The sequence below is a fragment of the Simochromis diagramma genome, unplaced genomic scaffold (genome assembly GCF_900408965.1).
Source record: "Simochromis diagramma unplaced genomic scaffold, fSimDia1.1 OVJJ01000031.1, whole genome shotgun sequence".
NCBI lineage: Eukaryota > Metazoa > Chordata > Actinopteri > Cichliformes > Cichlidae > Simochromis > Simochromis diagramma.
The window spans coordinates 2824520-2852278 of NW_024386983.1; the positions used below are offsets into that span (position 1 = coordinate 2824520).

General features: G+C 41.6%; 1 protein-coding gene, 7 non-coding genes and 4 pseudogenes across 8 annotated transcripts; all 12 read left to right on the forward strand.

The window, feature by feature from the left end:
• The first annotated feature begins 800 nt into the window (after positions 1-800).
• LOC120738513 lies at positions 801-916 on the forward strand (annotated as a pseudogene).
• Positions 844-7908, forward strand: LOC120738489. The gene is made up of 2 exons (XM_040039778.1): positions 844-1926; positions 7639-7908. Exons 1-2 carry the CDS (start codon positions 1344-1346, stop codon positions 7830-7832), a joined length of 777 nt encoding a protein of 258 aa, XP_039895712.1. The 5' UTR covers positions 844-1343; the 3' UTR covers positions 7833-7908.
• Positions 5648-5871, forward strand: LOC120738511 (annotated as a pseudogene).
• Positions 7785-7896, forward strand: LOC120738517. Its single transcript, XR_005697005.1, has one exon. It is a non-coding gene; the product is annotated as a U5 spliceosomal RNA (small nuclear RNA).
• A 1556-nt stretch (positions 7909-9464) lies between the features above and the next one.
• LOC120738505 lies at positions 9465-9655 on the forward strand. The gene has a single exon (XR_005696998.1). It is a non-coding gene; the product is annotated as a U2 spliceosomal RNA (small nuclear RNA).
• Positions 9656-11568: 1913 nt separating this feature from the next.
• On the forward strand, positions 11569-11680 carry LOC120738518. Its single transcript, XR_005697006.1, has one exon. It is a non-coding gene; the product is annotated as a U5 spliceosomal RNA (small nuclear RNA).
• A 1568-nt stretch (positions 11681-13248) lies between these two features.
• LOC120738512 lies at positions 13249-13353 on the forward strand (annotated as a pseudogene).
• Positions 13354-19864: 6511 nt separating this feature from the next.
• LOC120738509 lies at positions 19865-20054 on the forward strand. Its single transcript, XR_005697001.1, has one exon. It is a non-coding gene; the product is annotated as a U2 spliceosomal RNA (small nuclear RNA).
• A 1910-nt stretch (positions 20055-21964) lies between these two features.
• LOC120738520 lies at positions 21965-22076 on the forward strand. The gene has a single exon (XR_005697008.1). It is a non-coding gene; the product is annotated as a U5 spliceosomal RNA (small nuclear RNA).
• Positions 22077-23644: 1568 nt separating this feature from the next.
• LOC120738506 lies at positions 23645-23835 on the forward strand. The gene has a single exon (XR_005696999.1). It is a non-coding gene; the product is annotated as a U2 spliceosomal RNA (small nuclear RNA).
• A 1911-nt stretch (positions 23836-25746) lies between these two features.
• On the forward strand, positions 25747-25858 carry LOC120738521. Its single transcript, XR_005697009.1, has one exon. It is a non-coding gene; the product is annotated as a U5 spliceosomal RNA (small nuclear RNA).
• A 1568-nt stretch (positions 25859-27426) lies between these two features.
• Positions 27427-27557, forward strand: LOC120738508 (annotated as a pseudogene).
• The last annotated feature ends 202 nt before the right edge of the window (positions 27558-27759 follow it).

Here is a 27759-nt window from a genome sequence, read left to right on the forward strand (position 1 = left end):
GCTGGAGTGCAGAGAAACTGGTAGAGATGCAGTTACACAGTCTACCTGGGCCCCACAAACTATCAGCTAAAGAGAATAAATAGATTAAATTGCTGCACATTTTGCAGACTAACATTTTAAGATTAATTAAAAAAATAAGATATATATTTTTATAACATTAAATGTAAAGAGTCAAATGGAAGTTTTTCTAAAGTTATTTAATGATATTTATATTATGAAAATCAGATTTGACATTTGACCTTTTTCCTGTTTTCAGATATAATAAACACGCACAAAACAAAAGCAAACGGCCAGAACACAAAGCTGGAAAACCCACCCGATTGACAAAAATCAATTCAAAATACTCCCACACAACAGAACCCCCTCTATTCCTTGCTGGCTTCAAATCTCTCAGTAGAAATATCAGCGGTTCACTATCTGTCACCATCAAAACACTCCACAAATCCCGCGAATGATTCACTTCCTTATAAACCATTGAATCAGATACCGAAGCAGTTAGGTTCTAAATGAAGCTTCGGACGTCACTGATCACGTGACTCTGCCCAAACGAATCAAGCTTCAACACAGTGCTTCTGAAGCAGTGTGTTGATTTTTTTGACACACGCACCGGAGCGTCAGCTTCAAGCGGGCCATCACTAGAAGAAAGCGCGCAGTTCCAGGGAGCTCCGCAGACCTCTGGGGTACTGTAGGTGGGCGGAGATTTGAAGCGGCTCCCTCCCTGTGAGCCAAGTGAAAGAGCGCACCGTCACAAGCGAGAAGTGTCCCGAGAAGGCGGCTCAGCCAGGAACCTGCGGGAGGCCATCGCTTCTCGGCCTTTTGGCTAAGATCAAGTGTAGTATCTGTTCTTATCAGTGATAAGGCGAGAAGCAATGCAGGATGGCGGCATCATCGGCCAATTTTTCGGAGAGGAATACATGGTCGTATGGAAACGAGGAATACCTTGAGATTCGAACTAATGGATAAAGAAGAGGATTTTCATGACAGAATTAATTTTGGACGAAGGACATTTTGTTTGGATATGGTACAAAAGGAAATCTACTGCCTTCAGCAGAGCACGGCAAGTAAGCACTATGATGTGACTTTTTGTACGGGAGAGTATGCGGAGGAGGTGAGAAAGAGATGTGGCACAAGAAGAAAATGAAGAACTTAAAAAAATACTAGGGTAACTCCGTGTACAGGAACGATATGGATTTTAAGGTCCCTAATGTCATAATCCCTGGGTTACAGAAGAGACCATTAAGTACTTCCTGGGGCGGTACGTTTTGGTGCTCCCAGGGGTACGAAAAATAAAGGACGGGCTAGGCCTATGGACTGGAAAAAGACAGTTCCGGGTAAAACTTAAAATGGACATGACTACGGAAGATGGATACTGCCACCCGCCTGCAGTGTTTTCCATCGGAGCGGACAGAGGTTTTTTGGTGTATGCAGGACAGCCACAAGCATGCAGAAAATGTGGCAGTACGGGACATAATGCAGATAATTGTGAGCAGGTGAGGTGTAGGAGCTGCGGGAAAAATGGCCATATCACAAGAGACTGCAAAGAGCCTAGAAGGTGCCATTTATGTGATTCAGATACACATATGGCAAGAGACTGCACCAGGCCCAGATCATATTCGGAAGCAGCCAAAGCAGGGACTGAGGTTGAGCGGTATGAAGAAACGGACACAGGAGCAAATAATGGGGAAAGTGCACAGGAGGTGCCACCAGCAGAAAGGAATCAGACTAATGAGGAAAAAGGGGGGGGGAGAGAGGACGGGGCCGAACAAGGAAAAGAGAAAGGCGATAAGATGGGCGAGAAGAACGAGGAGAAGCAGAGTGAGGAAGGACAAATATGGGAGGTGGCAGCTAAGCCACGAAGAAAGTCGGCTAAAAGGCGTAGGAAAGTGAGCTTGGGTGTTCCTCCAGGAGGGACTATTTTGAAAGAAGGTAAAGGAGAGCGGATGGAAGAGGGAGGGGAGATGGGAGGGTATGTGTTGAGAGGTACGCAGACTGAATGTATGCACACACCATTTAGTGATTTAACGAGTGATGGAGACGTAGAAGAAGAGGAAGTAGAAAGTGAAGAAAAGTCGGAAGATTCCTTTATAAAAAACTTGCTGGCGCAAGTCAACATGGACGAATAAGGGAGGGGAAAATAGACGATAGAGGTTTCTCTCTTTTCTTTTTTTCTCTGGGCTTTATTTTTTTTAAAGCTTTTTTTTTTGGGATATGATGTTTAAGAAGATGACTAGGAGATGGTATCTGTTCTTTTTTTTTCTTTTTGTATGGATAACCTTTTCCTTTTTCTTTTTTTACAAAATGGTGAGGTTTCGAATAATTACGTTAAATGTAAGGGGGCTAAAAAATGCCAGAAAAAGACAAATGGTATATGAATTTTTGTTGTTTTATAACTTTGATGTATGTTTATTACAGGAGGTACATTTGAAGGACGAGAAAGATGTTGTTATTTTTGCGAAACAGTGGAGAGGGGGTGAATCGGCATGGAGTATAGGAGGAGTACATGGGACAGGGGTGGGAGTGTTGTGTGGAAATAAAAGTATAAAAATAAAAGAAAGTTATACGGTGATACAGGGAAGAGTGATGGTGGTAGATGTAGAAAAAAAACGGGGTTCAAAACCGGATAATAAATGTGTATGCACATGTGGATCCAAAACAAAGAAGAGAACTCCTTTTGTCGATGGATACTTGTTTTATTACAAGGAAAAATATTATAGTGGGAGGGGATTTTAATGTATCTTTAGAAAAAGAAAAATTTTCTCTCCCATTAAAGACATTTATAAGAAAATACGGGTTAACGGATGTTATGGGCAGACTGCTGGGGAAAAAAGTAGGGTATACATGGAGGAATACAAGGGGGGTACAGAGTAGGTTGGATTATATTTTGATAGATAAAAAGTGTGAAATTAAAAGGGGAAAAACGATTCCGTTTTTACTCACGGATCACCAGGCGGTAGAGGTGGATTTGGAGATAGAAGGGATAGAATACGGGAAGGGATATTGGAAATTAAATAATGAGGTATTAAAGGAAAAAGATTATAGGGATAAATTTTTAGAGATTTTCTCTTTATGGGTGAAGGTAAAGGAACTTTATGCAAAGAAAATGGACTGGTGGGAGGATGTAAAATGTAAGATAAAAAAATTTACGATAGAATATTGTACAGATAGAGCTGAACGTAGAAAAGAAGAATTTAATATATTACAAAAAGAGATAGAACATGTTTCTGTTATACAAAAGGAGGGGAAGGAAAAAAATGTAGATTTGAAGATGGAAGAATTAAAAGTGAGGCAAGAAGAATTATTAGAGAGGAAGGCAAGAGCAGAAACATATAAATTAAAACAGAAAGAGTACGAGGAGGATGAAAAGTGTTCTGCATATTTTTTTAAAAAGATGAAAAGTAGGGATAAAAGGGGGGTTATAGAGAAATTGGAAAAGGATGGGAAGGAGATTAGAGGGAGGGAAAGCATGTTAAGGGTTGTAAAAGAATATTATGAGGATTTATTTAGAAAAGAAAAGGTAGGGGCAGAAAAAAGAGATTTTTTTTTGGGGTCATTAAAGAGGAGATTAGTAGAGGAAGATAGGGAGGTTTTGGAAAGGGAAATAACGATGGAAGAGGCATATAAGGTGGTAAAGGGAATGAAAGTAAATAGGGTACCAGGAATAGATGGATTAACGAAAGAATTTTATGAGGTTTTTTGGGGAGTGATAGGGTTACATTTGGTAGAGGTTTTTAAGGAAATATTAGAGGGGGAAGAGATGGCGGAGAGTATGAGGACGGGTGTGGTTTCGTTATTATTTAAGAAAGGGAATCCTCATTTACTCGATAATTATAGACCTCTCACTATGTTATGTGTAGATTATAAGATTTTAAGTAAGATAATTGCTAATAGATTGGTAGGGGTAATGTCGGATATAGTGGGAAGTGACCAAACGTGTGGGGTGAAGGGGAGACAAATATCATGGAACATACAATTACATAGAGATATACTTTCATATGTAAAGGATAGAAAAATGGCGGCAATTTGTGTAAGTTTAGACCAACAAAAGGCCTTTGATAGGGTAGATTACGAAATTTTGTGGGAGGTAATGACTAATATGGGCTTGGGAAAACAATTTATAAGGTGGGTGAGGATCCTTTATAAAGAGATATATTCAAAAATTAAATTGAACGGGTTCCTCACGGAAAAAGTTTATCAAGCGAGGGGACTGAGACAAGGGTGCCCGTTATCGGTGGTACTCTATGTATTATATGTTGAACCATTGGCTTGTGTGATACGGGAGAATAAAAGAGTGAAAGGGATAATGATGCCGCGGGGGGAATGTTTAAAAATATCGCAATACGCGGATGATACTATACTATATTTAGCGGACGACGGAAGTTAAGAGGAAGTTGGAAATATTAAAAATTTGAAGAAATTCAGGATCAAAGCAATTAGGAAAAGACAAAGTATAAATATTTGGGGACGTGGGCATGTAGAAGGGATAATCATCTTGTGATTATATTTGTGTGAAGGCCATGGCGAATCCTAGGACATTTCTTTTGGAAATAAGGAGGGCGATGCAATTGAACTGGAAGGGGAAGATGGCAGAAGTGGAAAAGAAATTGGGACTATGGAAAAAGAGGAAGCTTACAATTACTGGGAAGGTTTGGTGTTAAAGAGCTGAGGTGGTGCCGAAATCCATTTTCTGGCTATGTTTTCCGATGCCACAAGTATTTAGAGCACAATAATGAGGGGGATATTTAACTTATATGGGGAGGTTACGAGTACGTAAAGAGCTACAATGTATCAGGAGGTTGCCGATGGGGAAAGGGGTGTCCCAGACCGTTTGTTAAAGTTGGACAGATTTTTTAGCAAATGTGTGTACGCTGATTAAAGACAGGCCTATATCCACAAAGTCAGATATTGGTTATGGTTCTGGTTAGCTATCCCATACCGTTTTTAATTGGGTGGGAAAACTCGGGCCGAAGGAGAGACAAGACCAGAATATTTCAGGGATGGTTAAGTGCGTGGTAAAGAGACATATAGGTGGAGAGAGGTGTGATACAATAAAACTCATAAAACTTCTTATAAAAACCGTGTGAGGAATGCAAACTACAATCAGGGATAGTGTGTCCAAGTTTGGGAATAGCACGGATAAGGTTTATAGAATGTTAAACGATTTTAATTGGATGCATCTACATAGTGAAATTCTGTAAGGGATACGATGTAGCACATAATTGGGAAGTTAAAGAGTGTCCGAGGGGAAAATTGTACGAGGAAGCATAACATTTGTAACAGTCTATGGGGGTGAAATATGCAAAAAAGGTATGGGCTGGAATGAAAGGAGGATATAAGGGATTAGGGACTTTGTCATATGAGGAAATAACTTATCTTAGGCCTAAGGACAAAAGGAAGGAGGAAAACAAAATACGATGTATGTTGTTAACAATTATAAAACTTAAGATATGGAGGGCGAGACAGGGGTATATAAAGGGAGGGTATGAATGGAAAGAGCTTGGAACAATAAAGGGGATAGAGAGGGAATTTGAGGGGATATATCGGCATGAATTACAAAGATGGGGAATAGACACGATTAAGGACAGGTGGAAGGATTATTTTGAATGATTTTAAAAAGATGTTTTTTTTGAAATATGGACAGTATTCAATGAAATTTTGAGCAAATGGAAATGTAAGTTGGTGGTGTAAGGAAAATAAAAGGAAAAAAAAAAAAAAAAAAAATCTGTTCTTATCAGTTTAATATCTGATACGCCCCCGATTCGGGGGCAACGTATTAAACGCATTTTTAGAACAGGGAGCCGAATAAGGGGCTCGCTCCGTTCGCTCCACGCATTGACCCGGTATTGCAGCGCCTCCGGGAACGGTGCCCCCTTTGCTGACTTTGTGCAAAAGCAAGAAAGCCAAACAAAGTAAGGTCTGCCAAGCCAAGAGCCAGAAAGCAGCCGGAAGCGGCGAACGTGCAGGGATAGAAGCTCAGAGAAATAAGGAAAAAAACTGGGAAGAGAGCGAGGAACTGAATATATTATTAAAGGAACAGGAGGTTTTGTTTCAGGAGAGGGCGAAAACAAGAATGTTTAAATTTATGCAGGAGGAGTATATGCAACAGGAGAAGTGCTCGGCCTATTTTTTTGCTCAAATGAAAAAGAAAGAGGAAAAAGGGGCAATTATGGAACTGGAAAGGGAAGGGAAATCGGTTACTGGACGGGATAATATTTTGAAGATGGTAGAGGAGTACTACAGTTCATTGTTTGGTGTGGAAGAAGTAGATAGAGGGGCTCAAGAAATGGTTTTAGGTTTTCTGAAAGAGAGGTTACCAGAGGACGCAAGGAAGCTTTTGGAAAGGAGCATAACAAACCACGAACTATACGAGGCGATAAAGACAATGAAGAATAACAAGGTACCTGGGATAGATGGACTCACAAAGGAGTTTTACATCACCTTTTGGGATCTCATCGGAGACCACTTGTTGGAGGTATTTGAAGAAATGTGTGAAACGGGTAGAATGCCAAAGAGTATGAGGACGGGTGTGATAAGTTTACTACATAAGAAAGGCTCACCTGCTGTGCTTTCAAATTATAGGCCTCTTTCAATGGTCTGCGTGGACTACAAAATTTTGAGTCGAACTCTAGCAAGACGCCTGGCCCGAGTCTTGCCTGCTATTATTAATGCAGACCAGACATGCGGGGTAAAGGGCAGGCAGATTGGTTGGAACTTACAATTACATAGAGATGTGCTTACATACATCGAAGAGAGGAACTTGACAACAATATGCGTAACACTTGATCAGGAAAAAGCTTTTGATAGGGTCAATCATGATTTCTTATGGAGGGTGATGAGAAATTTTGATATAGGAGGAAAATTTTTGAATTGGATAAGTATGATGTATACTGACATAATTTGCAAGATAAAGATAAATGGACACTTAACAGAGGAAGTACAACAAACGAGAGGGCTACGGCAGGGTTGCCCCCTGTCCGCCCTACTCTATGTTATATATGTAGAACCTTTAGCGTGTGCAATAAGAGGAAACGAGAAAATTAGAGGAGTGCCCTTGCCAGGGGGGGAGGTGTTGAAGATCTCCCAGTACGCTGACGACACAGTTCTTTACTTGGAAGATGATGGAAGTGTGAGGGAGATGATACGAACAATACAGACCTTTGAGAGCGCTGCGGGGTCAAAGGTCAATGAGGAGAAATCAAAATATAAATTTTTGGGACGATGGGCAGGTAGGAGAGAGACGCTTTGCGGGCTTTCTTTGTGTGAAGGGCCCATGCGGGTCCTGGGCATAGATTTTGGAAATCCAGGGGGGGATGCAAATTACAACTGGGATTTGAAGATAGCGAAGATCTTAAAGAAATTGGGGATGTGGTCAAAAAGAAAGCTCACTATAACTGGCAAAGTTTTGGCCGTAAAAGCTGACATCTTACCTGCCCTACTCCATTTGGCATATGTCTTTCCAATGCCACAGACTCATAGGAAGGTGCTAACACGGGGAATTTTTAAATTAATATGGGGGGGGGGGTATGAATATGTAAAAGAACAACTATGTATCAGACAATATCAAAAGGTGGGAGGGATGTCCCATACATCCCTTTGAAATTGGATGTGATGTATTACAGTAACATATGTGCTCCTCTCCAGTCACCCCTTTCCTGTCAAAGTGGAACTCTGGAGCAGAGCAGGCGGGGCCTGAGATCTGCCCCTTCAGCCAAGCAAACAGGGCCTACCGTGACGCCGGAAGCCGGGACGAGGAGTCACTGCGGCTTCCTGCGAGGCCAAAGAAACACACACTCTGGCTTCTCTTCAAAACGTACAAGTCTTTCGCCTTTTACTAAAGACTTCCGTGGAGAGTGAGGCTAAGGAGTTGCACCTATTTTTGGCAGGGTCTGGCTGGGCCCTCTCCTCGTTGTTCAAAAGAAGAAATAGAAGAAAGTAGTGATGGCCAAATGAAGCTTTCTGAACCATTGAAGCTTGTATTGAAAAACGGTTCATTACTCGAAGCTTTTCAACACAGTCCTCTCTGGTGACATCTGGTGGCCAAAAATATGAAGAGCAGCTTGAATCTACAAAATAAAACCAACTGCTTCATAATGACTGCCCACTCTACAGAGTGGAGTTCTGTCTGATATTGGGCCACCGTTGTGTTGCTTTAAACGTGTATTTTTTGGGATGACAAAAATGTTGTTTATTACTTTAATAAATAATTTTGACCTGTAAACTTTCCTTGTTTAAACATGCACCTTGTTTAAACATGGTGTGGTCTTTCTTTGCTTGTGACTTCTTGATGTTGGTAAATACAATAATTGAAACCACATTACATATAATATACATATAATAATGTACTACACATTATGGAGTATGTTTCTGCTGTGAGGTCCCGCCTCCTTGTACTTATGCAATTAATCGCCGGACGGGTATATTTATAAATAATATTATATTAGGGACATTTTCCTATACATATTTTTGACCTGGGGGTAGAATTGATTGTGAACTGGAAAAGGAAAATGCTTATGAACTTGCAAATTAAAAACATAATGCATTTATAGCCCTTTTTCATTTTTATTTAAGAAGCGAATTTGTTTCACTCTGCGGTGACCGAACCTGTTCCTTTTCGTGGAGATCATTTCTCCTGCATTAAGGAAAATCCCTTCACATGGCACAGAAGAGGCTGGAGTGCAGAGAAACTGGTAGAGATGCAGTTACACAGTCTACCTGGGCCCCACAAACTATCAGCTAAAGAGAATAAATAGATTAAATTGCTGCACATTTTGCAGACTAACATTTTAAGATTAATTAAAAAAATAAGATATATATTTTTATAACATTAAATGTAAAGAGTCAAATGGAAGTTTTTCTAAAGTTATTTAATGATATTTATATTATGAAAATCAGATTTGACATTTGACCTTTTTCCTGTTTTCAGATATAATAAACACGCACAAAACAAAAGCAAACGGCCAGAACACAAAGCTGGAAAACCCACCCGATTGACAAAAATCAATTCAAAATACTCCCACACAACAGAACCCCCTCTATTCCTTGCTGGCTTCAAATCTCTCAGTAGAAATATCAGCGGTTCACTATCTGTCACCATCAAAACACTCCACAAATCCCGCGAATGATTCACTTCCTTATAAACCATTGAATCAGATACCGAAGCAGTTAGGTTCTAAATGAAGCTTCGGACGTCACTGATCACGTGACTCTGCCCAAACGAATCAAGCTTCAACACAGTGCTTCTGAAGCAGTGTGTTGATTTTTTTGACACACGCACCGGAGCGTCAGCTTCAAGCGGGCCATCACTAGAAGAAAGCGCGCAGTTCCAGGGAGCTCCGCAGACCTCTGGGGTACTGTAGGTGGGCGGAGATTTGAAGCGGCTCCCTCCCTGTGAGCCAAGTGAAAGAGCGCACCGTCACAAGCGAGAAGTGTCCCGAGAAGGCGGCTCAGCCAGGAACCTGCGGGAGGCCATCGCTTCTCGGCCTTTTGGCTAAGATCAAGTGTAGTATCTGTTCTTATCAGTTTAATATCTGATACGCCCCCGATTCGGGGGCAACGTATTAAACGCATTTTTAGAACAGGGAGCCGAATAAGGGGCTCGCTCCGTTCGCTCCACGCATCGACCCGGTATTGCAGCGCCTCCGGGAACGGTGCCCCCTTTGCTGACTTTGTGCAAAAGCAAGAAAGCCAAACAAAGTAAGGTCTGCCAAGCCAAGAGCCAGAAAGCAGCCGGAAGCGGCGAACGTGCAGGGATAGAAGCTCAGAGAAATAAGGAAAAAAACTGGGAAGAGAGCGAGGAACTGAATATATTATTAAAGGAACAGGAGGTTTTGTTTCAGGAGAGGGCGAAAACAAGAATGTTTAAATTTATGCAGGAGGAGTATATGCAACAGGAGAAGTGCTCGGCCTATTTTTTTGCTCAAATGAAAAAGAAAGAGGAAAAAGGGGCAATTATGGAACTGGAAAGGGAAGGGAAATCGGTTACTGGACGGGATAATATTTTGAAGATGGTAGAGGAGTACTACAGTTCATTGTTTGGTGTGGAAGAAGTAGATAGAGGGGCTCAAGAAATGGTTTTAGGTTTTCTGAAAGAGAGGTTACCAGAGGACGCAAGGAAGCTTTTGGAAAGGAGCATAACAAACCACGAACTATACGAGGCGATAAAGACAATGAAGAATAACAAGGTACCTGGGATAGATGGACTCACAAAGGAGTTTTACATCACCTTTTGGGATCTCATCGGAGACCACTTGTTGGAGGTATTTGAAGAAATGTGTGAAACGGGTAGAATGCCAAAGAGTATGAGGACGGGTGTGATAAGTTTACTACATAAGAAAGGCTCACCTGCTGTGCTTTCAAATTATAGGCCTCTTTCAATGGTCTGCGTGGACTACAAAATTTTGAGTCGAACTCTAGCAAGACGCCTGGCCCGAGTCTTGCCTGCTATTATTAATGCAGACCAGACATGCGGGGTAAAGGGCAGGCAGATTGGTTGGAACTTACAATTACATAGAGATGTGCTTACATACATCGAAGAGAGGAACTTGACAACAATATGCGTAACACTTGATCAGGAAAAAGCTTTTGATAGGGTCAATCATGATTTCTTATGGAGGGTGATGAGAAATTTTGATATAGGAGGAAAATTTTTGAATTGGATAAGTATGATGTATACTGACATAATTTGCAAGATAAAGATAAATGGACACTTAACAGAGGAAGTACAACAAACGAGAGGGCTACGGCAGGGTTGCCCCCTGTCCGCCCTACTCTATGTTATATATGTAGAACCTTTAGCGTGTGCAATAAGAGGAAACGAGAAAATTAGAGGAGTGCCCTTGCCAGGGGGGGAGGTGTTGAAGATCTCCCAGTACGCTGACGACACAGTTCTTTACTTGGAAGATGATGGAAGTGTGAGGGAGATGATACGAACAATACAGACCTTTGAGAGCGCTGCGGGGTCAAAGGTCAATGAGGAGAAATCAAAATATAAATTTTTGGGACGATGGGCAGGTAGGAGAGAGACGCTTTGCGGGCTTTCTTTGTGTGAAGGGCCCATGCGGGTCCTGGGCATAGATTTTGGAAATCCAGGGGGGGATGCAAATTACAACTGGGATTTGAAGATAGCGAAGATCTTAAAGAAATTGGGGATGTGGTCAAAAAGAAAGCTCACTATAACTGGCAAAGTTTTGGCCGTAAAAGCTGACATCTTACCTGCCCTACTCCATTTGGCATATGTCTTTCCAATGCCACAGACTCATAGGAAGGTGCTAACACGGGGAATTTTTAAATTAATATGGGGGGGGGGGTATGAATATGTAAAAGAACAACTATGTATCAGACAATATCAAAAGGTGGGAGGGATGTCCCATACATCCCTTTGAAATTGGATGTGATGTATTACAGTAACATATGTGCTCCTCTCCAGTCACCCCTTTCCTGTCAAAGTGGAACTCTGGAGCAGAGCAGGCGGGGCCTGAGATCTGCCCCTTCAGCCAAGCAAACAGGGCCTACCGTGACGCCGGAAGCCGGGACGAGGAGTCACTGCGGCTTCCTGCGAGGCCAAAGAAACACACACTCTGGCTTCTCTTCAAAACGTACAAGTCTTTCGCCTTTTACTAAAGACTTCCGTGGAGAGTGAGGCTAAGGAGTTGCACCTATTTTTGGCAGGGTCTGGCTGGGCCCTCTCCTCGTTGTTCAAAAGAAGAAATAGAAGAAAGTAGTGATGGCCAAATGAAGCTTTCTGAACCATTGAAGCTTGTATTGAAAAACGGTTCATTACTCGAAGCTTTTCAACACAGTCCTCTCTGGTGACATCTGGTGGCCAAAAATATGAAGAGCAGCTTGAATCTACAAAATAAAACCAACTGCTTCATAATGACTGCCCACTCTACAGAGTGGAGTTCTGTCTGATATTGGGCCACCGTTGTGTTGCTTTAAACGTGTATTTTTTGGGATGACAAAAATGTTGTTTATTACTTTAATAAATAATTTTGACCTGTAAACTTTCCTTGTTTAAACATGCACCTTGTTTAAACATGGTGTGGTCTTTCTTTGCTTGTGACTTCTTGATGTTGGTAAATACAATAATTGAAACCACATTACATATAATATACATATAATAATGTACTACACATTATGGAGTATGTTTCTGCTGTGAGGTCCCGCCTCCTTGTACTTATGCAATTAATCGCCGGACGGGTATATTTATAAATAATATTATATTAGGGACATTTTCCTATACATATTTTTGACCTGGGGGTAGAATTGATTGTGAACTGGAAAAGGAAAATGCTTATGAACTTGCAAATTAAAAACATAATGCATTTATAGCCCTTTTTCATTTTTATTTAAGAAGCGAATTTGTTTCACTCTGCGGTGACCGAACCTGTTCCTTTTCGTGGAGATCATTTCTCCTGCATTAAGGAAAATCCCTTCACATGGCACAGAAGAGGCTGGAGTGCAGAGAAACTGGTAGAGATGCAGTTACACAGTCTACCTGGGCCCCACAAACTATCAGCTAAAGAGAATAAATAGATTAAATTGCTGCACATTTTGCAGACTAACATTTTAAGATTAATTAAAAAAATAAGATATATATTTTTATAACATTAAATGTAAAGAGTCAAATGGAAGTTTTTCTAAAGTTATTTAATGATATTTATATTATGAAAATCAGATTTGACATTTGACCTTTTTCCTGTTTTCAGATATAATAAACACGCACAAAACAAAAGCAAACGGCCAGAACACAAAGCTGGAAAACCCACCCGATTGACAAAAATCAATTCAAAATACTCCCACACAACAGAACCCCCTCTATTCCTTGCTGGCTTCAAATCTCTCAGTAGAAATATCAGCGGTTCACTATCTGTCACCATCAAAACACTCCACAAATCCCGCGAATGATTCACTTCCTTATAAACCATTGAATCAGATACCGAAGCAGTTAGGTTCTAAATGAAGCTTCGGACGTCACTGATCACGTGACTCTGCCCAAACGAATCAAGCTTCAACACAGTGCTTCTGAAGCAGTGTGTTGATTTTTTTGACACACGCACCGGAGGGTCAGCTTCAAGCGGGCCATCACTAGAAGAAAGCGCGCAGTTCCAGGGAGCTCCGCAGACCTCTGGGGTACTGTAGGTGGGCGGAGATTTGAAGCGGCTCCCTCCCTGTGAGCCAAGTGAAAGAGCGCACCGTCACAAGCGAGAAGTGTCCCGAGAAGGCGGCTCAGCCAGGAACCTGCGGGAGGCCATCGCTTCTCGGCCTTTTGGCTAAGATCAAGTGTAGTATCTGTTCTTATCAGTTATGATATATTCAAAAATTAAATTGAACGGGTTCCTCACGGAAAAAGTTTATCAAGCGAGGGGACTGAGACAAGGGTGCCCGTTATCGGTGGTACTCTATGTATTATATGTTGAACCATTGGCTTGTGTGATACGGGAGAATAAAAGAGTGAGGGGGATAATGATGCCGGGGGGGGAATGTTTGAAAATATCTCAATATGCGGATGATACTATACTATATTTAGCGGACGACGACAGCTTAAGAGAAGTTGTGGAAATATTAAAAATATATGAAGAAGTTACAGGATCAAAAATAAATAAGGAAAAGACAAAATACAAGTATTTGGGGACGTGGGAATGTAGAAGGGATAATATTTGTGATTATACTTTGTGTGAAGGCCCGATGGACATCCTAGGAATTTCTTTTGGAAATAAGGAGGGCGACGCTATTTGGAACTGGAAGGGGAAGATGGCAGAAGTGGAAAGGAAATTAAGACTATGGAAAATGAGGAAGCTTACAATTACTGGGAAGGTGTTGGTGATAAAGAGTGAGGTGGTGCCGAAATTATTGTATCTAGGCTATGTGTTCCCGATGCCACAAGTATTTAGAGCACAAATAATGAGGGGGATATTTAACTTTATATGGGGAGGTTACGAGTACGTAAAGAGAGTACAAATGTATCAGGAGGTTGCCGATGGGGGAAAGGGGGTACCGAACGTTCCGTTAAAGTTGGACACGATTTTTTATGCAAATGTGTGTACGCTGTTAAAGAAGCCATATATCCACAAATGTCAGATATTGTTATGGTTCTGGTTAGCTATTCCATACCGGTTTTTAATTGGGTGGGAAAATCAGGGGCCGAAGGCAGAGACAAGACCAGAATACTTTCAGAGGATGGTTAAGTGGGGAAAGAGACATATAGAGTGTAGAGAGGTGGATACAATACAAAATCATAAACTTCTGTATAAAAAACTGGTGAGGAATGCTAACTACAATCAGGGGATAGTGTGTTCAGAAGTTTGGGAATATGCACAGGATAAGAGTTATAAGAATGTGTTAAAAGATTTTAATTGGATGCATCTACATAGGAAATTACCTGTAAGGAGTACGATGTATGCACATAATTTGGGGAAGTTAAAAGAGTGTCCGAGGGAAAATTGTACAGAGGAAGAAACGATTGAACATGTCCTATGGGGGTGCAAATATGCAAAAAAGGTATGGGCTGGAATGAAGAGGAGATATAAGGGATTAGGGACTTTGTCATACGAGGAAATAACTTATCTTAGGCCTAAGGACAAAAGGAAGGAGGAAAACAAAATACGATGTATGTTGTTAACAATTATAAAACTTAAGATATGGAGGGCGAGACAGGGGTATATAAAGGGAGGGTATGAATGGAAAGAGCTTGGAACAATAAAGGGGATAGAGAGGGAATTTGAGGGGATATATCGGCATGAATTACAAAGATGGGGAATAGACACGATTAAGGACAGGTGGAAGGATTATTTTGAATGATTTTAAAAAGATGTTTTTTTTGAAATATGGACAGTATTCAATGAAATTTTGAGCAAATGGAAATGTAAGTTGGTGGTGTAAGGAAAATAAAAGGAAAAAAAATCTGTTCTTATCAGTTTGGGCGAGAAGCAATGAAGGATGGCGACGTCGTCGGCCAATTTTTCTGAGAGGAACGCATGGACGTATGGAACAAGAAATACGCTGAGATTCGAGCTCATAGAGAAAGACACGCAACTTCACGACAGAATAACCTTCGGACGAAGAATCCTCTTTGAAGCCCTAATGATACAGCCGGAGGAGATCTTCTGTCTTCAACAGAGTGCTGCAAGCAAGCACTATGATGTGACCTTTCGTATTGGAGAGTATGCGGAAGAAGTGAGAAAGAAGAGTATCGTGGAAGAAGATGAGGAACTGCGGAAATATACGGTGACCCCTTTGTATCGGAACGATTACAGAATTTTAACGATACATATGTATAATCCTTGGGTCACTGAAGAGACTATCAAGTACTTCCTGGGGAGATACGTTACTGTCCTCCCAGGAGTACGGAAAATAAAGGACGGCCTCGGCCTATGGACCGGAAAGAGACAATTTCGCATCAAGTTGAATGCGGATATGGACAGTGAGGATGGATATCGCCATCCGCCTGCAGTATTTTCCATTGGAGCGGATAGAGGCTTCCTAGTTTACGCGGGGCAGCCTCAAGCATGTAGGAAATGTGGAAGTACTGGACATAATGCGGACAAATGTGACCAGATGAGGTGTAGGAGTTGTGGTAAGCTTGGTCATATAACAAAGGATTGTAAGGAGCCCAGAAGATGCCACCTATGTGACTCAGACGCACATATGGCGAGAGACTGCACTAAGCCCCGGCCTTATTCGGCCGTGGTGAAGACTGGACTCGTTGAGGAAGATCGCAGCGAAGTGGAAATAGACTCTGACGCCGGAGAAAGGCCACAGGAGCCGCCACCAGCTGCTGGAAATCAGGCTAACGAGGATGAAGCGGGGAGCGCGGAGGAGGGGACGGAGCGGCGAGAGGAGAAGGGAGAGAGGAGTCCCGAGCAAGACGGTGAGAAAGAGAAGCAGGGGGAGGATCCCCAAGTCTGGGAAGTGGTCGCAAAGCCACGGAGAAAATCTGCAAAGAGGAGGAGAAAGGTGAGTCCGGTCGCCTCCTCGGAAGAGGTTAAGATAAGAGACCAGGAAGTCAGGGAGAAGGTTTTGGAGGAAGGCGGAAATGTGGAGGGGTATGTATTGAGAGGAACACAGACTGAGTGTATGCATACCCCGTTAAGTGACGTGACAAGTGACGGGGACATGGAAGAGGAAGGTGAGAGTGAAGAAAAGTCAGAGGACTCCTTTATAAAAAACTTATTGTTACATGTTAACATGGATAGTTAAAGATTATGGGAGAAGAGCAAAAATTTATCAAGTGACTTATCGTAACCCCTATTCTTTTTTCTTTTTTCTTTTTTTGTTTAATCCTGTTCTTAGTGCTCTACTTGTTCTTTTGTTTATGGTATGGGGAAAATACGAATAATTACTTTGAATGTTAGGGGGCTTAAAAACGCCCGAAAGAGGAAAATGGTTTATGAATTTTTACTATGTTATAATTTTGATATTTGTTTGGTACAAGAAGCTCATCTAAAGGATGAGGGGGATGTCGCTGTGTTCACTGAGGAATGGAGGGGAGGGGAAGCCTCTTGGAGCATCGGGGGGGTACACGGGACTGGAGTTGGGGTGTTATGTGGGAATAAAGGTCTTCGGATAATGGAGAGCTATACGGTAATACAAGGAAGGGTAATGGTGGTGGATGTCGAAAAAAATGGGACCCAATGCCGGATAATAAATGTCTACGCACAGGTGGAGCACGGGCTACGAAGGGACCTCTTTCAAAAATTGGACACCTGTTTTTTGACTAAAAAGGACATTATTGTGGGAGGGGACTTTAACTGCTCTCTGGAAAAGGAAAAGTTCTCCCTCCCCTTTAAGACTTTTATTAAAAAATATGGATTAATAGATGTAATGGGGAAACTACAGGGAAAGCAGGTGGGGTACACATGGAAGAACTCAAGGGGGGCGAAAAGTAGGCTAGATTATATTCTTGTAGAAAAAAAGTGTAAAATAATAAACGGAAAAACAATACCGGCTCTTTTTACAGACCACCAAGCTGTGGATGTGGAGCTCGAGATAGAAGGGCCTGACTTTGGAAAAGGGTACTGGAAGTTTAACAACGATGTGCTTGCTGAAAAATCGTATAGGGAAGGCTTCATAAAAATCTTCCCTTTATGGGTAGAGATGAAAAGCTTATACAGCAACGATGTGTTTTGGTGGGAGGACATTAAAAAAAAAATAAAAAAGTTCACGGTCGATTATTGCTCAGAGAGAGCAAAGTTTAGAAAGAAAGAGTTTAACATACTACAAAAAGAGATAGAACATACTTATGCTACGCAAAATAAGGGAAAGAAAAAAATAAAGGAAGGGTATTTGGAAAATTTAAAAATAAGACAGGAAGAATTGCTCGAGAGGAAAGCAAGGGCTGTAATATATAAACTAAAGCAGGAAGAGTATGAGGAAAATGAGAAATGCTCCTCATATTTTTTCAGCAAAATGAAGATTAGAGATAAGAGGGGGGTTATAATGAAATTGGAGAAGGATGGAAAGGTGATTAGGGGGAAGGAAAACATGTTAGAAATGGTGAAAGAATATTATGGAGAATTGTTCATGAAGGAGAACTTGGATCTGGGAAAGGGGGAGTTTTTTATAAGATCCCTAAAGAGAAGGTTACCGGAAGATGAAAGAGGCAAGTTGGGGGGGGAATTGACAGTAGAAGAGGCATACAATGTGATAAAGGCAATGAAGGCTAATAAGGTGCCTGGTATAGACGGCTTAACAAAAGAATTTTATGTGGCCTTCTGGGATATGGTGGGGATACATCTTTTGGGGGTTTTTAAGGAAATTATGGAGGGAGAAGAGATGTCAGATAGTATGAAAACGGGAGTGGTGTCTATACTGTTTAAGAAAGGAAATCCGAACCATCTAGACAATTATAGACCATTAACCATGTTGTGTGTGGACTATAAAATTTTGAGTAAGATTTTGGCAAACAGGCTAGCAGGAGTCACGTCACACATAGTAGAGATGGACCAAACTTGCGGGGTACAGGGGAGGCAGATCACATGGAATTTACATCTACATAGGGATGTACTCACATATGTAAAGGAGAGAAACATTGCGGCAATATGCGTTAGCTTGGACCAGCAAAAAGCGTTTGATAGAGTAGACCACGCTTTCTTGTGGAAGGTAATGGACGGATTGGGCCTAGGAGGGGTTTTTACAAAATGGGTAAAAATCCTATATAAGGGCATAAATTCAAAAATAAAAATTAATGGTTACCTCACCGACAAAGTGCAACAAACAAGAGGATTGAGGCAAGGGTGTCCACTATCGGTGGTGCTCTTCGTGCTATACGCTGAACCCCTGGCTTGTGCAATAAGGGAGAGTCTAGTCGTAAAGGGGATAACGCTGCCACGGGGCGAGAGCTTAAAAATATCTCAATACGCGGATGACACGATATTATACTTGGCAGATGACGAAAGTTTAAGGGGAGTGATAGAAATCTTAAATGATTACGAAAAAGCAACAGGATCGAAAATAAATAAAGAGAAGACGATGTACAAATACCTTGGGAAGTGGGAAGGGAGAAAGGATAACATTTGTGATTTTATGTTGTGCGAAGGTCCTATGGACATATTAGGAATTTCTTTCGGGAACAAGGAGGGGGACGCTTTATGCAACTGGAAAAAGAAGATGACTGCAGTAGATAGAAATTTGGGATTATGGAAAATAAGAAAACTTTCAATTTCAGGGAAAGTGTTGGTCATAAAGGCTGAGGTGTTGCCAAAGTTGCTACACTTGGCCTATGTTTTTCCGATGCCGCAGAAGTATAGAGCTCAATTAATGAGGGGGATATTTAAATTCATATGGGGGGGCTATGAATATGTAAAAAGGGTGCAAATGTACCAAGAAATAGCAGATGGTGGGAAGGGGGTGCCAAACGTCCCATTGAAGTTGGATGCAATATTCTATGCAAATGTTTGTACACTATTGAAAAAAACATATATGCACAAATGTCAAATCCTGTTATGGTTTTGGTTGTCGATACCATATCGGTTCTTAATAGGGTGGGACAACAAAGGCCCTAAAGCGGAGACTAGACCGGAGTATTTCCAGCGAATGGTAAAGTGGGGGAGGAGACATACGGAATGTAAAGAGGTGGATACAATAGTAAATCATAAGCTACTATACAAAAAACTGGTACAGAAATCTAACGTTAACTTAGTAATGGTGAGCTCAGAAGTGTGGGAACGGGCTCAGGATAAGAGTTTTAAGAACGGATTAAAGGATTTTAATTGGTTGCACTTGCATAGAAGACTACCAGTAAGAGTCACAATGCATGCCCATAATTTGGGGAAACAAAAAGTTTGTCCAAGGGAAAATTGTAAGGAAGATGAAACGATTGAACATGCATTATGGGGATGTGAATATGCAAAAAATGTATGGGACGGGGTAAAAGGGAGTTATAAGTGCCTGGAAAAGGTGACATATGATGAAATTACCTCGTTCGGGGTTAAGGGAGTGGGAAAAGAGCAATATAAAGTACTTTGTATGCTGTTATCAATTGTAAAGCTTAAATTATGGAAAGCAAGACAGGGTTTTATAACTGGGGTGTATAAATGGGGAGAAATTGGAACAGTTAAGGCAATAGAGAAAGAATTTGAAGGTATATATTGGCATGAACTAGAAAAGTGGGGAAGTGACACAATTAAGGATAGGTGGAAAGCTTTTTTTTTAAACCCACCCAAAAGAAGGTGGTAAGTGACAGGGAGCGAGATAGTAGGAATGTGTTGGATGCTATTGTTTATTAAAATGGTTTCTGCTTTGTGTGTTGGAAAACGGATTTAGCTTGGTAGAATGTTCTTTGGGATGGAAAGAAATGAAGAAATGTAAATGTTCTGAAAAATATGATAAGATGTTTGAGCTATTTGGAATATGAATGTAAAGTATGGAGATATTTTGGAAAGAAAATAAAAAGAAGGAAAAAAAAATCTGTTCTTATCAGTTTAATATCTGATACGCCCCCGATTCGGGGGCAACGTATTAAACGCATTTTTAGAACAGGGAGCCGAATAAGGGGCTCGCTCCGTTCGCTCCACGCATCGACCCGGTATTGCAGCGCCTCCGGGAACGGTGCCCCCTTTGCTGACTTTGTGCAAAAGCAAGAAAGCCAAACAAAGTAAGGTCTGCCAAGCCAAGAGCCAGAAAGCAGCCGGAAGCGGCGAACGTGCAGGGATAGAAGCTCAGAGAAATAAGGAAAAAAACTGGGAAGAGAGCGAGGAACTGAATATATTATTAAAGGAACAGGAGGTTTTGTTTCAGGAGAGGGCGAAAACAAGAATGTTTAAATTTATGCAGGAGGAGTATATGCAACAGGAGAAGTGCTCGGCCTATTTTTTTGCTCAAATGAAAAAGAAAGAGGAAAAAGGGGCAATTATGGAACTGGAAAGGGAAGGGAAATCGGTTACTGGACGGGATAATATTTTGAAGATGGTAGAGGAGTACTACAGTTCATTGTTTGGTGTGGAAGAAGTAGATAGAGGGGCTCAAGAAATGGTTTTAGGTTTTCTGAAAGAGAGGTTACCAGAGGACGCAAGGAAGCTTTTGGAAAGGAGCATAACAAACCACGAACTATACGAGGCGATAAAGACAATGAAGAATAACAAGGTACCTGGGATAGATGGACTCACAAAGGAGTTTTACATCACCTTTTGGGATCTCATCGGAGACCACTTGTTGGAGGTATTTGAAGAAATGTGTGAAACGGGTAGAATGCCAAAGAGTATGAGGACGGGTGTGATAAGTTTACTACATAAGAAAGGCTCACCTGCTGTGCTTTCAAATTATAGGCCTCTTTCAATGGTCTGCGTGGACTACAAAATTTTGAGTCGAACTCTAGCAAGACGCCTGGCCCGAGTCTTGCCTGCTATTATTAATGCAGACCAGACATGCGGGGTAAAGGGCAGGCAGATTGGTTGGAACTTACAATTACATAGAGATGTGCTTACATACATCGAAGAGAGGAACTTGACAACAATATGCGTAACACTTGATCAGGAAAAAGCTTTTGATAGGGTCAATCATGATTTCTTATGGAGGGTGATGAGAAATTTTGATATAGGAGGAAAATTTTTGAATTGGATAAGTATGATGTATACTGACATAATTTGCAAGATAAAGATAAATGGACACTTAACAGAGGAAGTACAACAAACGAGAGGGCTACGGCAGGGTTGCCCCCTGTCCGCCCTACTCTATGTTATATATGTAGAACCTTTAGCGTGTGCAATAAGAGGAAACGAGAAAATTAGAGGAGTGCCCTTGCCAGGGGGGGAGGTGTTGAAGATCTCCCAGTACGCTGACGACACAGTTCTTTACTTGGAAGATGATGGAAGTGTGAGGGAGATGATACGAACAATACAGACCTTTGAGAGCGCTGCGGGGTCAAAGGTCAATGAGGAGAAATCAAAATATAAATTTTTGGGACGATGGGCAGGTAGGAGAGAGACGCTTTGCGGGCTTTCTTTGTGTGAAGGGCCCATGCGGGTCCTGGGCATAGATTTTGGAAATCCAGGGGGGGATGCAAATTACAACTGGGATTTGAAGATAGCGAAGATCTTAAAGAAATTGGGGATGTGGTCAAAAAGAAAGCTCACTATAACTGGCAAAGTTTTGGCCGTAAAAGCTGACATCTTACCTGCCCTACTCCATTTGGCATATGTCTTTCCAATGCCACAGACTCATAGGAAGGTGCTAACACGGGGAATTTTTAAATTAATATGGGGGGGGTATGAATATGTAAAAGAACAACTATGTATCAGACAATATCAAAAGGTGGGAGCGATGTCCCATACATCCCTTTGAAATTGGATGTGATGTATTACAGTAACATATGTGCTCCTCTCCAGTCACCCCTTTCCTGTCAAAGTGGAACTCTGGAGCAGAGCAGGCGGGGCCTGAGATCTGCCCCTTCAGCCAAGCAAACAGGGCCTACCGTGACGCCGGAAGCCGGGACGAGGAGTCACTGCGGCTTCCTGCGAGGCCAAAGAAACACACACTCTGGCTTCTCTTCAAAACGTACAAGTCTTTCGCCTTTTACTAAAGACTTCCGTGGAGAGTGAGGCTAAGGAGTTGCACCTATTTTTGGCAGGGTCTGGCTGGGCCCTCTCCTCGTTGTTCAAAAGAAGAAATAGAAGAAAGTAGTGATGGCCAAATGAAGCTTTCTGAACCATTGAAGCTTGTATTGAAAAACGGTTCATTACTCGAAGCTTTTCAACACAGTCCTCTCTGGTGACATCTGGTGGCCAAAAATATGAAGAGCAGCTTGAATCTACAAAATAAAACCAACTGCTTCATAATGACTGCCCACTCTACAGAGTGGAGTTCTGTCTGATATTGGGCCACCGTTGTGTTGCTTTAAACGTGTATTTTTTGGGATGACAAAGATGTTGTTTATTACTTTAATAAATAATTTTGACCTGTAAACTTTCCTTGTTTAAACATGCACCTTGTTTAAACATGGTGTGGTCTTTCTTTGCTTGTGACTTCTTGATGTTGGTAAATACAATAATTGAAACCACATTACATATAATATACATATAATAATGTACTACACATTATGGAGTATGTTTCTGCTGTGAGGTCCCGCCTCCTTGTACTTATGCAATTAATCGCCGGACGGGTATATTTATAAATAATATTATATTAGGGACATTTTCCTATACATATTTTTGACCTGGGGGTAGAATTGATTGTGAACTGGAAAAGGAAAATGCTTATGAACTTGCAAATTAAAAACATAATGCATTTATAGCCCTTTTTCATTTTTATTTAAGAAGCGAATTTGTTTCACTCTGCGGTGACCGAACCTGTTCCTTTTCGTGGAGATCATTTCTCCTGCATTAAGGAAAATCCCTTCACATGGCACAGAAGAGGCTGGAGTGCAGAGAAACTGGTAGAGATGCAGTTACACAGTCTACCTGGGCCCCACAAACTATCAGCTAAAGAGAATAAATAGATTAAATTGCTGCACATTTTGCAGACTAACATTTTAAGATTAATTAAAAAAATAAGATATATATTTTTATAACATTAAATGTAAAGAGTCAAATGGAAGTTTTTCTAAAGTTATTTAATGATATTTATATTATGAAAATCAGATTTGACATTTGACCTTTTTCCTGTTTTCAGATATAATAAACACGCACAAAACAAAAGCAAACGGCCAGAACACAAAGCTGGAAAACCCACCCGATTGACAAAAATCAATTCAAAATACTCCCACACAACAGAACCCCCTCTATTCCTTGCTGGCTTCAAATCTCTCAGTAGAAATATCAGCGGTTCACTATCTGTCACCATCAAAACACTCCACAAATCCCGCGAATGATTCACTTCCTTATAAACCATTGAATCAGATACCGAAGCAGTTAGGTTCTAAATGAAGCTTCGGACGTCACTGATCACGTGACTCTGCCCAAACGAATCAAGCTTCAACACAGTGCTTCTGAAGCAGTGTGTTGATTTTTTTGACACACGCACCGGAGCGTCAGCTTCAAGCGGGCCATCACTAGAAGAAAGCGCGCAGTTCCAGGGAGCTCCGCAGACCTCTGGGGTACTGTAGGTGGGCGGAGATTTGAAGCGGCTCCCTCCCTGTGAGCCAAGTGAAAGAGCGCACCGTCACAAGCGAGAAGTGTCCCGAGAAGGCGGCTCAGCCAGGAACCTGCGGGAGGCCATCGCTTCTCGGCCTTTTGGCTAAGATCAAGTGTAGTATCTGTTCTTATCAGTTTAATATCTGATACGCCCCCGATTCGGGGGCAACGTATTAAACGCATTTTTAGAACAGGGAGCCGAATAAGGGGCTCGCTCCGTTCGCTCCACGCATCGACCCGGTATTGCAGCGCCTCCGGGAACGGTGCCCCCTTTGCTGACTTTGTGCAAAAGCAAGAAAGCCAAACAAAGTAAGGTCTGCCAAGCCAAGAGCCAGAAAGCAGCCGGAAGCGGCGAACGTGCAGGGATAGAAGCTCAGAGAAATAAGGAAAAAAACTGGGAAGAGAGCGAGGAACTGAATATATTATTAAAGGAACAGGAGGTTTTGTTTCAGGAGAGGGCGAAAACAAGAATGTTTAAATTTATGCAGGAGGAGTATATGCAACAGGAGAAGTGCTCGGCCTATTTTTTTGCTCAAATGAAAAAGAAAGAGGAAAAAGGGGCAATTATGGAACTGGAAAGGGAAGGGAAATCGGTTACTGGACGGGATAATATTTTGAAGATGGTAGAGGAGTACTACAGTTCATTGTTTGGTGTGGAAGAAGTAGATAGAGGGGCTCAAGAAATGGTTTTAGGTTTTCTGAAAGAGAGGTTACCAGAGGACGCAAGGAAGCTTTTGGAAAGGAGCATAACAAACCACGAACTATACGAGGCGATAAAGACAATGAAGAATAACAAGGTACCTGGGATAGATGGACTCACAAAGGAGTTTTACATCACCTTTTGGGATCTCATCGGAGACCACTTGTTGGAGGTATTTGAAGAAATGTGTGAAACGGGTAGAATGCCAAAGAGTATGAGGACGGGTGTGATAAGTTTACTACATAAGAAAGGCTCACCTGCTGTGCTTTCAAATTATAGGCCTCTTTCAATGGTCTGCGTGGACTACAAAATTTTGAGTCGAACTCTAGCAAGACGCCTGGCCCGAGTCTTGCCTGCTATTATTAATGCAGACCAGACATGCGGGGTAAAGGGCAGGCAGATTGGTTGGAACTTACAATTACATAGAGATGTGCTTACATACATCGAAGAGAGGAACTTGACAACAATATGCGTAACACTTGATCAGGAAAAAGCTTTTGATAGGGTCAATCATGATTTCTTATGGAGGGTGATGAGAAATTTTGATATAGGAGGAAAATTTTTGAATTGGATAAGTATGATGTATACTGACATAATTTGCAAGATAAAGATAAATGGACACTTAACAGAGGAAGTACAACAAACGAGAGGGCTACGGCAGGGTTGCCCCCTGTCCGCCCTACTCTATGTTATATATGTAGAACCTTTAGCGTGTGCAATAAGAGGAAACGAGAAAATTAGAGGAGTGCCCTTGCCAGGGGGGGAGGTGTTGAAGATCTCCCAGTACGCTGACGACACAGTTCTTTACTTGGAAGATGATGGAAGTGTGAGGGAGATGATACGAACAATACAGACCTTTGAGAGCGCTGCGGGGTCAAAGGTCAATGAGGAGAAATCAAAATATAAATTTTTGGGACGATGGGCAGGTAGGAGAGAGACGCTTTGCGGGCTTTCTTTGTGTGAAGGGCCCATGCGGGTCCTGGGCATAGATTTTGGAAATCCAGGGGGGGATGCAAATTACAACTGGGATTTGAAGATAGCGAAGATCTTAAAGAAATTGGGGATGTGGTCAAAAAGAAAGCTCACTATAACTGGCAAAGTTTTGGCCGTAAAAGCTGACATCTTACCTGCCCTACTCCATTTGGCATATGTCTTTCCAATGCCACAGACTCATAGGAAGGTGCTAACACGGGGAATTTTTAAATTAATATGGGGGGGGGTATGAATATGTAAAAGAACAACTATGTATCAGACAATATCAAAAGGTGGGAGGGATGTCCCATACATCCCTTTGAAATTGGATGTGATGTATTACAGTAACATATGTGCTCCTCTCCAGTCACCCCTTTCCTGTCAAAGTGGAACTCTGGAGCAGAGCAGGCGGGGCCTGAGATCTGCCCCTTCAGCCAAGCAAACAGGGCCTACCGTGACGCCGGAAGCCGGGACGAGGAGTCACTGCGGCTTCCTGCGAGGCCAAAGAAACACACACTCTGGCTTCTCTTCAAAACGTACAAGTCTTTCGCCTTTTACTAAAGACTTCCGTGGAGAGTGAGGCTAAGGAGTTGCACCTATTTTTGGCAGGGTCTGGCTGGGCCCTCTCCTCGTTGTTCAAAAGAAGAAATAGAAGAAAGTAGTGATGGCCAAATGAAGCTTTCTGAACCATTGAAGCTTGTATTGAAAAACGGTTCATTACTCGAAGCTTTTCAACACAGTCCTCTCTGGTGACATCTGGTGGCCAAAAATATGAAGAGCAGCTTGAATCTACAAAATAAAACCAACTGCTTCATAATGACTGCCCACTCTACAGAGTGGAGTTCTGTCTGATATTGGGCCACCGTTGTGTTGCTTTAAACGTGTATTTTTTGGGATGACAAAAATGTTGTTTATTACTTTAATAAATAATTTTGACCTGTAAACTTTCCTTGTTTAAACATGCACCTTGTTTAAACATGGTGTGGTCTTTCTTTGCTTGTGACTTCTTGATGTTGGTAAATACAATAATTGAAACCACATTACATATAATATACATATAATAATGTACTACACATTATGGAGTATGTTTCTGCTGTGAGGTCCCGCCTCCTTGTACTTATGCAATTAATCGCCGGACGGGTATATTTATAAATAATATTATATTAGGGACATTTTCCTATACATATTTTTGACCTGGGGGTAGAATTGATTGTGAACTGGAAAAGGAAAATGCTTATGAACTTGCAAATTAAAAACATAATGCATTTATAGCCCTTTTTCATTTTTATTTAAGAAGCGAATTTGTTTCACTCTGCGGTGACCGAACCTGTTCCTTTTCGTGGAGATCATTTCTCCTGCATTAAGGAAAATCCCTTCACATGGCACAGAAGAGGCTGGAGTGCAGAGAAACTGGTAGAGATGCAGTTACACAGTCTACCTGGGCCCCACAAACTATCAGCTAAAGAGAATAAATAGATTAAATTGCTGCACATTTTGCAGACTAACATTTTAAGATTAATTAAAAAAATAAGATATATATTTTTATAACATTAAATGTAAAGAGTCAAATGGAAGTTTTTCTAAAGTTATTTAATGATATTTATATTATGAAAATCAGATTTGACATTTGACCTTTTTCCTGTTTTCAGATATAATAAACACGCACAAAACAAAAGCAAACGGCCAGAACACAAAGCTGGAAAACCCACCCGATTGACAAAAATCAATTCAAAATACTCCCACACAACAGAACCCCCTCTATTCCTTGCTGGCTTCAAATCTCTCAGTAGAAATATCAGCGGTTCACTATCTGTCACCATCAAAACACTCCACAAATCCCGCGAATGATTCACTTCCTTATAAACCATTGAATCAGATACCGAAGCAGTTAGGTTCTAAATGAAGCTTCGGACGTCACTGATCACGTGACTCTGCCCAAACGAATCAAGCTTCAACACAGTGCTTCTGAAGCAGTGTGTTGATTTTTTTGACACACGCACCGGAGCGTCAGCTTCAAGCGGGCCATCACTAGAAGAAAGCGCGCAGTTCCAGGGAGCTCCGCAGACCTCTGGGGTACTGTAGGTGGGCGGAGATTTGAAGCGGCTCCCTCCCTGTGAGCCAAGTGAAAGAGCGCACCGTCACAAGCGAGAAGTGTCCCGAGAAGGCGGCTCAGCCAGGAACCTGCGGGAGGCCATCGCTTCTCGGCCTTTTGGCTAAGATCAAGTGTAGTATCTGTTCTTATCAGTTTAATATCTGATACGCCCCCGATTCGGGGGCAACGTAGAGTGTAGAGAGGTGGATACAATACAAAATCATAAACTTCTGTATAAAAAACTGGTGAGGAATGCTAACTACAATCAGGGGATAGTGTGTTCAGAAGTTTGGGAATATGCACAGGATAAGAGTTATAAGAATGTGTTAAAAGATTTTAATTGGATGCATCTACATAGGAAATTACCTGTAAGGAGTACGATGTATGCACATAATTTGGGGAAGTTAAAAGAGTGTCCGAGGGAAAATTGTACA

Excerpts from the sequence above, each read along its gene's own strand:
- LOC120738489 (XM_040039778.1), top strand. The coding sequence starts at position 1,344 with ATGGACATGACTACGGAAGATGGATACTGCCACCCGCCTGCAGTGTTT. Across the intron at positions 1,927-7,638 it reads AGGGACTATTTTGAAAGAAG|TCACCCCTTTCCTGTCAAAG; the intron begins GTAAAGGAGAGC and ends GCTCCTCTCCAG.